The sequence below is a fragment of the Cottoperca gobio genome, chromosome 3 (assembly GCF_900634415.1).
Source record: "Cottoperca gobio chromosome 3, fCotGob3.1, whole genome shotgun sequence".
Classification (NCBI taxonomy): Eukaryota; Metazoa; Chordata; class Actinopteri; order Perciformes; family Bovichtidae; genus Cottoperca; species Cottoperca gobio.
Genome location: NC_041357.1, coordinates 20,079,179 through 20,092,245, shown reverse-complemented (window position 1 = coordinate 20,092,245; position 13,067 = coordinate 20,079,179). Strand labels below are relative to the sequence as shown.

The 13,067-nt window shown below is 42.8% G+C and overlaps 1 protein-coding gene across 1 annotated transcript in view; it reads left to right on the top strand.

Annotated features, from left to right (window-relative positions):
* The window catches only part of zfhx3b (zinc finger homeobox 3b), a 136,711-nt gene that overhangs the window by 116,819 nt on the left and 6,825 nt on the right, over window positions 1-13,067 (top strand). Inside the window, 5 exon segments of the mRNA XM_029455924.1 lie at window positions 2,237-2,373; window positions 2,914-2,925; window positions 2,927-3,115; window positions 6,863-6,986; window positions 7,333-12,933. Of these exon segments, the coding sequence (XP_029311784.1) occupies window positions 2,237-2,373; window positions 2,914-2,925; window positions 2,927-3,115; window positions 6,863-6,986; window positions 7,333-12,933 (6,063 nt within the window).

Sequence of the window (13,067 nt, the reverse complement as noted above, 5' to 3'; positions counted from 1 at the left end):
TCACAGTACCTTTCTGTTACAAAAGTCATTCCCAGTGAATGGCAATTATACATATTTAAGTTGTAGCAGCTGCTTGTTTCCGTCCGTCTGTGTGCAAATGCAAGCTGAGATTTATTTAGTTTTTACAATAAAGAGCAGGTGTTTAAAATGTTGCAATATGATATTAATAGTTTTAACAGATGCTGTTGGGGTTAGACTACTTCTCCTTCCCTACCTTGTATTTATGAGGCTTCTGGTGAAAAGTCAAAAATGACTGAGCTGCTTAGGGAGAGGTCAGTGTTTCATAACCAACTCAATAGGCCATCTTAAAGTGAAATACGTTTTTTAAGGGAAATATATTATAATTACTATTTGGAATAAGGACCCCCAAACACGTCAGCAGTCAAAAGATCAACCAGATAGTTGAGATGTGAAGGTGACCACAGATGGCCGTCCTCGGTTTTCCTCGAGAGATGAGTTCAGGGGCAGTAGGAGTGGACTGAAGTGGAGTTGAGGAGGAATTGGTGAGGACAGTGTCATGACTGAGAGGTTAATGTCAGGGAATGGGAGGTTCCTTTTGTTTAACAATCCCTTTGTTTATTGGCGGATGTGTTTAATAGGATTGACTGTGACTGGACCCTAATAGGGCCTCCCCGGCTGATCCCGGTGTCTCTGGGAGATCTCGCAGGCTGCTCTGTCCAAAGCCAGGTCCCCCACTGGGTAATCAGCTCAACTGCCCTCGTCCTGATTGGAGTTGACATTTTAATGTCTGGAGCAGGAGCGTGGTCAGCCCTGCTTAACCTGACCCCCCGCCAAATCACCCCTCTCCTACCAATGCCCTCTGTTCTCAATTTGCCCTTTTAGGACTGTACAAATCAGGCCACATTTAACTCTTTATGGGCTTGTTAGGGTTTGGTAAGACACCTCCTTAAGTTTCAGACTGGTGACAAAGCATGATGCTACTGCAGCTCCCCATGCTGGCTCCATGGGAATTTAGCTCCTCTGTGATCTCTTGCTTTGCTGAGTGCTCAACTTTGATGAATTTCTGTGTGCCACCAGTTTCTCTTTCTCTTTAGAAAAGTGGAGTCGTTTTAAAGTGGTTTGCAGGGGCTCTTGTGCGAGGCCTTGCTCTGCAGAAATCCTATTTTGTTAATATTGGTGTTGTTTTCATTAAAAGGATTAGCTGTGTGATTCAGTTTGTGAGCTAGCGAAACACTTGAGGTAGCTGTATAGGTGAATATAATGGAAATCTTTTCAATGACTGGCAGCCAACCGACAATGACTGTAGTCCTTTTTTACATTTCCATAGACTGAGCTCCGAAGCATGGCTGTATCCTGTGAATATGCTTGGGTATGACTTAGCTTTGAGGAAACATCAAGATTTGCTCAGGGGCTTGAAAAGAGGTTTTTCTAATCTTGCTTTCCTCTTTTTCTCTTTGTCACAGTCCTCTTGCACAGAACTAAAACACTGGAGAAGGCTTAGCTGGTTACAGAAATGCCATTGAAACTGAGAATTTCACTGGCATTTCCCAGCTTTTGGAAACAAAGAGCTGAGGAATTGTTCAGGCTGGGACAAACTGTAGGCACTGATTAAAAAACAACAACAACGTTCATTTCTTGATCCCTTAAAAATAAGTATACTTGCAATAAAACATAAGAATCACTTAACTGGTCAAACAAAACATTGTCATAGAATGTACACAAGACTATAGCTTGAAAATACTTTACATTAGCTGACATCTGAGCATCACATATGTGTGAAACATAACAGGTAAGAAGTAATTACAGGAACAAGTTGTGTTCAAAGTCTGGCGTGGATATCTTTACCCTTCTTGCTGTATCATGAGGTCGCAAGATGCTTGTGTACCTTGTCTCAAGTTTAGAAACTCATGTTGACTGAAGATATGTTGTGAAACCTTAAGTTGCACCCTGTGGCAAATTAATATTTTCATTTGCGGATTATGGCGTTGTATGATATCCTCACAAGCCAACATTGAAAGAGACAGCTCCCCTGCCGCAGCATGGAAAGACGAGTCAAAAGTGTGGTATCTTTTTATGGGCAGACATGAGTTGGATAACAACACCTTCTCTGCCCAATTCCCATTAAATGCAGTTATATCTCATTTAAGAAAGACATTCAAAAGCCCTTTATCCACAGTGTTATTGATTGACCTGCTCCCAGGCTGCCAAGTCCTCACCTTGTCTTGACATGTCTGCTCTCCTCTTTTTTTTCCTGCGTGTCTGTGTGAATGTGCAGCAGTGTCTGGCCACTCGGAACGACACCAGTCAGATTCCCCAGTCCCCTCCAAGAGGTCCTCTTCGCAGTCGGAGACCTCCGAGAGTCCACTCTCCTCAAAGCGTCCCAGGGCAGCTGAGAAGAGCGCTGCGGAGCAGGTGAGAGTTACAAACTACACAATTTTGATAACGTTGATGTCTTCAGATGTTCATAAAAGTCTCTGTTTTTAAAACTCTTTGAATTAGGGGACTCTTGCTAAAGGTCATCCCATCCCAAACCCTCATTATAGGCTTGAAATCTCCACATCAATTAAAGGAAGAAATGTAAAAATATACTTCTAATAATTTTTTGTTAGTTATCTCACTGACCCTTTTTATATTATGCAGGATTTCTTTTCCAAATCTCCTCCAAATTATGTTAGCCTTTTCTGCTGCAGTTGCATTGCTAATTGTGTATAAGGTGGAAAGTCAATATAGTATTTGACAGATGGGAGCACTTTGAAGTAGGTGCCAAGACTCAGTGGTGCTCAGTATTACACAGTTGTCTGTGATCAGAGGGCTCTGCCTGCTTGAGGATAGGGGGCCCCAGTCCTCCACCTGATCTATGGCTCCTTTTCAAGCAGGCCCACCATGCTCACCCCATTAACCCTCTGTGGATCTGTATCCCCCCTCCTCTCTGTTCCCGTCTCTGCCACTCAGATGTACCAGTGTCCCCTACTGCAAGTTCACCAACACGGACCTGAATCGTCTCAGAATGCACGTGATGACGCAGCACTCTGTCCAGCCCATGTTACGCTGCCCATTATGTCAGGACATGCTCAACAACAAGACCCACCTGCAGTTCCACCTCACTCACCTCCACAGTGTGGCTCCTGACTGTGTGGATAAGCTTATTGCCTCAGTAAGTCCTTTGTTTTGTTTACATTGCGTGTGATTGGATACTGGGTGGTTGGAAAGGTTGAAGTGTTAACTCCATTATCATTCTTATCAATCATGTATTTCTTCAGCAATAACTCTAAATAATTTTCATTACCAAATCAAGGTAACCTGAAGTTTTTGTTAGATTGGTATGAATTAAATTGCAAGTGCAAATTGTTTATTCTAGTCATCCTGCGCCATAGCGAAGAGAATGCATAAGTACTTTAGTAAATGCATTATCTATAGTTTCTATAAGTCAGGGAATGCAGACGAACAAATATATGACCTTGCCATCTGGGTAAGCTGTGTAGTATACAGTACATAACACCAATCTAAGTTTATTATCTCACAGTCATTTATTGGAAAACCACAGCCAGTCGAAGCTGCACTGTGTAGGCCAACATGTTGCTACTTAAACACATTATGGCCCATCAGATTTCAGACAGTGGGTCTGGTCAAGGACCAGTGTAAGGATTCAACAATGCCAAGAAGATGATTCACTTGAGTCTAATCAATCCCTCACCCTGGAGTAGCTGTCTAGCTGCGAGAACAATTGTCATTCCTGTCCTCCCCCCTCTAAATTGCGAACATTCAGTCCTTTATCAAACACAAAGAATGCTGTTAATTGTGAAATGGCTGCAGGCAATCCCATTGGCTCATTGGAAATGATTGGGCCTTTTTAAAATGCATATTTTTCTCCTCTTTTCCATTGTCTTAATGTGCCCATCATCAGAGAAGCCTTTCTCCAGCTCTCTTGTAATCACAGTCATTTGGGGATGGGAATTCATAATCTGTTTTTGTATTTTTTAATCATTTCAAGATGAGCAGGTCTCTTAGCTCCCAGTTCATTTATTACTACACTGACATTCTTGCCATGTCCTTGATCACCTGTGTGCAAGTCAAAACAAGGCTTTTCATGATGAATATGTTAAAATAATTGTAGCACGGATTATGCAAAATTTAATGAGCAGTTTCCCCACTTCATGAAATTTGCGTACAAGCAATGGAAATGTTATTATTCATTACAAATCAGGCGGAAATCAGGTCTCATATAAAAATGTGTGTATTTATAGAACACAAAAACACTGTTCTAAAAAGTGTCAATGTTCAGGTCCAATCCTTCAGGAAATAAGATGCAAAACTGTTAGTGTGTGTTGCTTGAGTCATGTGGTCTTTGACTCTCAATTCCTGAAGTTAGATTTATATCAGCTGCACTGGGGCAGCGTTTTCTACCTAGGTAGAATACTTTATTTGCTTTCTATAATGCTAATCATGGGGAAATGGATTTTTAAATAACAATTTTACTTTTTTATTTGCCCTGATTTTGTGTAAATCACTGAGCAAATCTTTGCTCTGTTCTATCCTGTGAAGCTAAATAGCCTGCTCGACAATCACAATCAAACATTACTCTGACTGCTGCCTAGCCATATTCATCCCCCATCTAGAAAGTAAATGGCAAGCACAATAGTATGGTAGACGGCAATATTTATTTATTTTATAGTGGTAGTAATGCACTGAGCCACTACAAGAGGACCGTGATAGAACAGAGGTAATATAACACATATTAAAGCTAGCACATTTTTATAACTGGTGAATGCAGATAGAAAGGTACTTTATCCTTTTCACATGTCTAAGGAGAGGAGCCTAATTAATTCTGAAATAGGTGACTTTTATTTCTTTCCAAGCATGCATAACGATGCGTTCATTCTCCCACCCTTCATCCCTTCATCCACCTATCGTCTTTGTACTCCCTCCTTTCCTTTCCACCCAATGTGTCTCATGCCTCTCTGTCTCATATACAGTACATATATACAGTACAGTATATATGTAATATATGCACACTCCCCCAGTCCTCTCTCTCTCTCTCACTCCATGTCTCATTTTCTGTCTGTGCAAGATAGGGGTAATGAAAATAATTGTGCTTCATTAATTCTGAGTCTGGCTGGATGATAGCCATTTTGAACTATGTTTGCCAATTAGGCGGTCCAAATTAAAAGTGACCTTGGGATACTCTGCTCCTTCCACTAATCGCCTAATGAAGCAGTTGTCTAGAAACAGTCCCCTTTGTAATGTAAATCATAGCTTTTGTTTTGTTTTGTGACTTTCAATGCTGGTTGCATGAATTTTCCACTTTTCATTTTGGAGAGATAGAAAGTTAACAAAAACAAAGCAGGAACTGGCTGGATGTTTTGTGCTAGATTTGTGACCACACCAATCAAATATAGTCTTTACTTTTTGATGGAAAGTGTTCACTGTTCTACTTAACCTTGAAATTCCTGTTGCTTGAGGATGATTCTGCTCCTTTTGGATTTGGCCTGTAGGCTATATGACATGCTAGAGTACTTCAGCTGTGTTCTCACTGTGCCTATTAGAGGAGTAATTAGAAAGCATATGGTACATATGGTAAATTAACCAAAGCATCCACCACACAGAACTGACCACTGCACCCTCTTATTTTCAATACAAATTCCACCAGGATGCATTTTTTTAGATTTGTTCTCCCCTTTTGTCACAGTTATTTGAGACATCTTTATTAAATATGACTTGAAAGGAGTACCTATATAAGTCTTTAGGCTAAGAGTGAAAGGTGAAGAGCTTCCTTAAATTGAGGTTCACCAGTAAAACAGAAAGGAACAAAGGAGGGATATGGTGAATATATGAATTGAAATGCAGCATGTAGAGTGAAGGTGATTACTCTGTTTGTCAAGTTAATTGAGGTGGAAAAAGAAAGTCGAAATCTTCCAACCTCACCCAGTGTCAGCCGATGATTATTGTTACATAGGGTACTGTTAATTAGTGATTTTGATGAATTATCAGGTTTTGAGGGTTAAAAAAAGGTCATCAGTGGGAAAAATAGGAAGAAAGTTGGGTGAGAGCAGCAGGAATAAACAGAGGCTGCTGCCGTTTACACATGATTGATTCCAATGTTTTGAGGGCAGAGAGAACTTTGCTTCCTCTCTGTACTTTTTCAATCAATACTTATTCATCCTTGAAATATTTGAACTACAAAAGTAAAATGAAAACTTTCTCCAAATTTAAAATGCATACTTTCTTATCGCCGATTAAATTGTTTTCCTTTGATTTTACCGTTTTAATAAAGAGCACACAGTCTCATTCAGTAATTGTTCTTATAATATTTATTTTCATCTTATTGGCACTTACAACTGTACTACTGAGAATACTGAAGCTAAAGCTGAAGTGTGAGGTGGCTAGATGCAGTTTACCTACTCTTTTCTCCTTTATTACAGTAGTTATTTCCTAGTCTTATTGTCTTATTCCCCCTCATAAAGCTTTTAGCTGGCTGAAATAATGTGTGACACAAGGCCCATCATACTAATTCACAGCAGCAGAACCTAAATAGGCACATGCCAAAGCACAGGACTGTGAAACTTTACATTCTGGGAAATAATATAGTAAGTTTATAAAAAATATGTTTTGATTTTGTGTATGCATGTGTACATATTGTTGTGTGATACATATGACAATAGTAACATATGTGAGAATCTCAGCATTGAGACGTGATTGTTATGTTTAGTGTCAATAATTCTTAGTGTAGAAATGTTACTGTATATATCATTGATCTGTCTACCCCCCTTCTCGGTAACTGCTTTGTGTATCCTTATGTTTGCGTCTGTAGTTTCCCTTTAATCATTTAAACTAAGATATTAAATTACATTATCACTCAGCAAGATTATTCACACTAGAATTCCTTTGTGCTTTGTTCTTCCAGGTAACAGCATCTGAAGTACTGCCAGCAAGCATGTTCATACCTGTACCTAGTCCAGACAGAGAGTCCCAGAGCACCCCTCATGCTACAGCCAACTCTAACTCTGAAGACACAAAGAAGCAAGCTGGTTAGTATTTGACTCTGTCACAAATGTGGGGGTTGCTTTAAAGTAGGACACTACAATAAAGGAGTGTACAATAAATGAGATTGAACTGATAGTATCACTTTATAACTGTATGCACACACTGGTGCAATATAAAGTTAATAATTGTTATTATATAGACTGAAAATAAAGGATATATTTTCAAGTATTTAATGTTTTACAAAACAATTATGTTGGTTCCACCTTGCCAAGGGTGCTAGTACAATGAGCGATTTCATGTATTTTATTGACATCCTTTACTGTGGAAAAATGTAACTTTGCTAATGTAAGCACCTTAAGAATTCCTCTCTTTTGGTTTGTTTATTCACAGATGCATCAGATGCAGATCAAGAGAAAGGGGTGTCACTCCCTACAGAAATAGCTGAAGCTCACAAGTCACCTCTAGAAGATCAACAGTCGGAGAGGGATGATGCCACAGGATTTCTGTGCTGGAAGAAAGGCTGTAATCAAGTGTTCAAGTCCTCCAACTCCCTCCAGATGCACTTCAATGAAGTTCACAACAAAAGGCCCCAGTTGCCGGTTTCAGATCGCCATGTCTACAAGTACCGCTGTAACCAATGCAGCCTGGCCTTTAAGACTGTGGAGAAACTACAGCTCCATTCACAGTACCATGTGATCAGGGCAGCCACCATGTGCTGCCTCTGCCAGCGAAGCTTCAGAACACTGCAGGCCTTGAAGAAACATTTAGAAACCAGCCACTTGGAGCTGAGTGAAGCTGATATCCAACAGCTTTATGGGGGCTTATTGATGAATGGTGACATTATGGTAATGGCTGACCCATCCCTTGGTGAGGAGCATGGAAGTCTTGGAGAAGATGACAAAGAGGGCGATGAAAGTGACCCAGAGGAAAAACAAAGCCCGACAGGCAGTGAAACTGGCTCACTGCAGGAAGATTCTGGATCCGAACCTAAACGTGCTTTGCCATTCAGGAAGGGCCCCAACTTTACCATGGAAAAGTTCTTGGATCCATCTCGTCCTTTCAAGTGCACTGTATGCAAAGAGTCTTTTACACAGAAGAACATTCTTCTGGTACACTATAACTCTGTCTCCCACCTGCACAAGGTGAAGAGGGCTCTTCAGGAGTCCACTACTGGCCAGCCTGAGCCTACCAGCAGCCCTGACAACAAGCCATTCAAGTGCAGCACTTGTAATGTGGCATATAGCCAGAGTTCTACTCTGGAGATCCACATGCGCTCTGTTCTACACCAGACCAAAGCTAGAGCAGCCAAACTTGAAGCAGCAGGAGGGATCCCTACCTCTGCAAGTGCTACTGGTTTAAGTGGCGGGGGGTCCAGCATTAGCACTTCAACATCTAGTCCAAGCCCAGCTAGTAACTCAACGACTAGCTCTACAAACCACAGTTCTTCTGGCTCTCAAACAGCTCAGAGTATTCTTGGAGGAAATCATATGAGCCAGACTCATATCATGGAAAGCCTGGGGAATTCTTTAGTCAGCTGCCATTCCTCACAATCTGAGAACCATGAAGTAAAAAAGTCTAAATATGCTGACATGCTGTCTGCTAGGGGGCAACACCAACAACAACAACAACAACAACAACAACAACAGCAGCAGCAGCACCACCAGCAACAACATCAACAACAACAACAACAACAGCAGCAACACCAACAGCTTCAGCAACAACAGCAATTGGCCCAGGCTCAAGCCCAAGCTCAAGCCCAGCTTCAGCAAGAGCTCCAGCAGCAGGCTGCTCTTTTACAATCACAGCTATTCAACCCAGCACTTCTGCAGCACTTCCCAATGACGGCTGAAGCACTTCTCCCCTTGCAACAGCAGCAGTTGCTATTCCCATTCTACATCCCTGGAGCAGAATTTCAGCTGAACCCAGAGATCAGCATCAGTAATGCAGCACTTGGCCTAGCAGGATCCTCCACCTCCTCACTGCTGGAAGATCTAAAGAACTCGGCCCAGCAGGCCCAGCAGAGTTGTTTGCAGCAGCAATTGATGCACCACCACATTCAGCAGCAACATCAACAACAGCAGCAGCAACAACAGCAGCAGCAGCAGCAACAACAACAACAGCAGGCTCACTCGCATGCTCAGTCGCAGATGGCATTGCTGCAACAGAGTGCATCTCTCCTCCAGCAGGCTGAAAAAAAGCAGAGACTTCCCTCCTCTCAGAATGAGAAAGACAGAGAACAAAGAGAGAAGGGCACAAATGAAAAAAATGAGGAATATGTTAACAAAGATTCTACAGACAGTAAGTCAAGAGAAAAGAAGGACATTCAGCATATTTCAATAAACATAAACCATGATACTGGCTTGCCTCCACCAAGGATTGCTTCAGATGCTCGAGGAAATGCAACCAAAGCCCTGCTAGAAAATTTTGGGTTTGAGTTAGTAATTCAGTACAATGAAAATAAACAGAAAGCTCAGAAAAAGACAGCTGGACCTACAGGATCAAGTGGTCCAGGTGGGATAACAAGAGTGGTGGACCCCATTGAGGGATTAGAGAAACTGGAATGTGAAGCCTGTGGCAAGCTGTTTTCAAACATACTGATTCTAAAGAGTCACCAGGAGCATATCCACCAGGCTTTCTTTCCATTTCGATCCCTTGAGAGATTTGCCAAGGAATACAGAGAACAATATGATAAACTCTATCCACTGAGACCCCCTACACCAGAGGCTGCTCCTGCTCCTCCACAGCCTCCTCCTCCACCTCCTCCACCCCAAAGAGCTCCCACACCAAATATTCCTGTCTCTGCTGCTTCACTCACACCTCCAACTGTAGCTACCCCACAGCCACAAATTCAAATGGCACAAATTCCCATGCCAATGGATTTGCCCCTCTTCTCGCCGCTCATGATGCAGTCCATGTCTCTCCAGTCCTTGCCTCCACAGCTACAATCTATGGATACAAACCTGGCCTCAGACCTGGTCCAGTTCTATCAACAGCAGCTTACACCAGCCATGCTACAGCAGCAGCAGAACAAGAGGCCGCGGACGCGCATCACAGATGACCAGCTTAGGGTCCTGCGACAGTACTTTGATATCAACAATTCGCCAAATGAGGAACAGATTAAAGAGATGGCAGACAAGTCAGGGCTACCACAAAAAGTCATAAAGCACTGGTTCAGAAACACCCTTTTTAAGGAAAGACAGCGCAATAAAGACTCGCCTTACAATTTCAATAATCCACCAACAACAACTTTAGAAGACACAAAAATTGACTCCAAACCTCCTTCCCCTGAACCTCTGAAACAAGAATTCTATGGAAGCAAGAGATCATCCAGGACTAGATTTACTGACTACCAGCTGAGAGTGCTACAAGACTTCTTTGATGCCAATGCATATCCTAAAGATGATGAATTTGAACAACTCTCCAACCTTCTGGGCCTCCCCACTCGTGTTATTGTTGTGTGGTTCCAAAATGCTCGCCAGAAGGCAAGGAAAAATTATGAAAACCAGGGTGAAGGGGCAAAAGAGGGTGAAAGACGTGAATTGTCAAATGATCGCTATATCCGCACCTCAAATCTGAACTACCAGTGCAAGAAATGCAGTCTGGTTTTCCAGCGTATATTTGATCTAATAAAACACCAAAAGAAGCTGTGTTACAAAGATGAAGACGAGGATGGACAGTATGACAGCCAAAATGAGGATTCACTGGATTATTCCAATGACTGTTATACTCCCTCTGGGTCTTCCTGTCACACCCCAATGCCCTCCTCTTCAAGTCTCTGCCCACTTCCACCCTCCACTTCAGCATTCTCACATCTCCCATCCACTGAGAAAGAGGAGGCATCACCAGCATCCACCTCAAACCTCTTTGATGAGAAGCCCAAGCAGTTACCAGAAATGTCTGCTGATCCACGAGAAAACCAAACCACTATTAAGCAGGAAGTTGTGCATCAACCCCAGTCTGAGGCAGAACACCATAGACCTCAGAGAGAAGACAAGATTCAAACTATTTCCAAGCCTAACAAGCATTCATCTTCTTCCTTCTCTCAGCAACAACAGCAGTGTGGTCCCTCAGCCTCTCAGACTAGCCAGGCCTCATCGCAAAGCCCACAGATGAGCCTCAATGCACACCTGACCTCTGCCTCACAACAACTGGCACAGCAGATGATCCCGTATCAGTGTGAGCAGTGTAAGATTGGCTTCCCCTCCTTTGAGCACTGGCAGGAACACCAGCAATTACACTTCCTTTCTGTGCAAAATCAATTCATCCACCCTCAATTCCTAGACCGTCCAATTGATATGTCTTTCATGCTATTTGATCCAAGCAATCCTCTCCTGGCAAGTCAGCTACTTTCTGGGGCAATGCCACAGATTCCCAGCAGCTCTGCCACCTCTCCGTCCACCCCCACTTCCACCATGAACTCCCTGAAGAGGAAGTTAGAGGAGAAAGCAGGCACAAGCCCAGGAGAGAACGACAGCACAAATAGTGGAGAAGAGCCTCAGAGAGACAAGCGACTCAGAACCACCATCACACCTGAGCAGCTGGAGATCCTTTATCAGAAATATTTATTAGATTCAAATCCTACACGTAAAATGCTTGACCACATTGCTCATGAGGTTGGATTAAAAAAGAGAGTAGTGCAAGTCTGGTTCCAAAATACCAGAGCTAGAGAGAGAAAAGGTCAGTTTAGAGCTGTAGGGCCAGCTCAAGCTCATCGTAGGTGCCCTTTTTGTCGAGCTCTTTTTAAAGCAAAAACTGCTCTTGAGGCACACATTCGCTCTCGTCACTGGCATGAAGCCAAACGTGCTGGATATAATTTAGCTCTAGCTGGTATGTTACCTGATCAGGAGGGTATGCTAATAAAAATAGATGCTCTAGAGACATCAAGTTACTCCCAACTGGCCCCAGCAAACTGTGATGGACAAAGCTCCTCTATGTCACCAGTAAACAAAATCATGGATTTGTCTCCCAGGGCTCTACTGAGTCCTTCATCCATTAAAGTTGAGGGAATGGAAGATTTTGAGAGTGCAACCATGTCCTCTGTGAACCTCAGCTTTGATCACAGCAAACTGGATAATGATGACTGCTCTTCTGTGAATACAGCAATCACTGACACAACCACAGGTGATGAGGCCAATGCTGACAATGACAGTGCTGATGCAAAGCACAGCCAACATAGCGGTGATTACCTGTCTAAGACAGTCCCCATCCTTGAAACTGATGACCAGATGTCCTCAGGGCTGGTAAGCCCTGCAACAAGCTATTATGCTAAGGACTATGAAAATGAACATATTATTGATCACAGTGAGACGTCCAGCATGGCTGACCCCTGCTCACCAAGTCCTGGAGCCTCAGGTACCAGGAGCATTGACAGCGGAGATCGACCTGGCCAAAAGCGCTTCCGAACGCAGATGACTAACCTCCAGCTGAAGTTGTTGAAATCCTGTTTTAATGACTACAGGACTCCCACTATGCTAGAATGTGAGGTACTTGGCAATGACATTGGACTTCCAAAGAGAGTGGTTCAGGTGTGGTTTCAAAATGCCCGTGCCAAGGAGAAAAAGGCAAAGCTCAACATGGCCAAGCACTTCGGAATAACTCATACATCCTACGAGGGGCCGAAGACTGAATGCACTTTGTGTGGTGTCAAGTACAGTGCTCGCCTCTCTGTTCGTGATCACATTTTCTCCCAGCAACACATCTCTAAGGTGAAGGATACCATTGGCAGCCAGATCGATAAGGAAAAAGAATACTTTGACCCTGCCACTGTCCGCCAACTTATGGCCCAGCAAGAGATGGACCGCATTAAGAAGGCCAATGAAGTTTTAGGACTGGCACAGCAGCAGGCCATGCAGCAGCAGGGTTTGTTTGATAACCCTGCAATGCAGGCTCTGAATCTTCAGTCAGCTTATCCAAATCTACAAGGCATACCACCAGTCCTTTTGCCAGGGGTTGGCAGCCCCTCTCTTTCCAGCTTTAACTCATCTAATTCAGGTACGTCATCATTTGAATTAATTCACTGATTAAAAGCTAAAATTTGAGATGAAGACCTGCATATTTGTTTTTCAACTGAAATGTAACTAACTTTGGCCTTTTGCCATTGTTGACATCTTTAAGTACAGAATCTC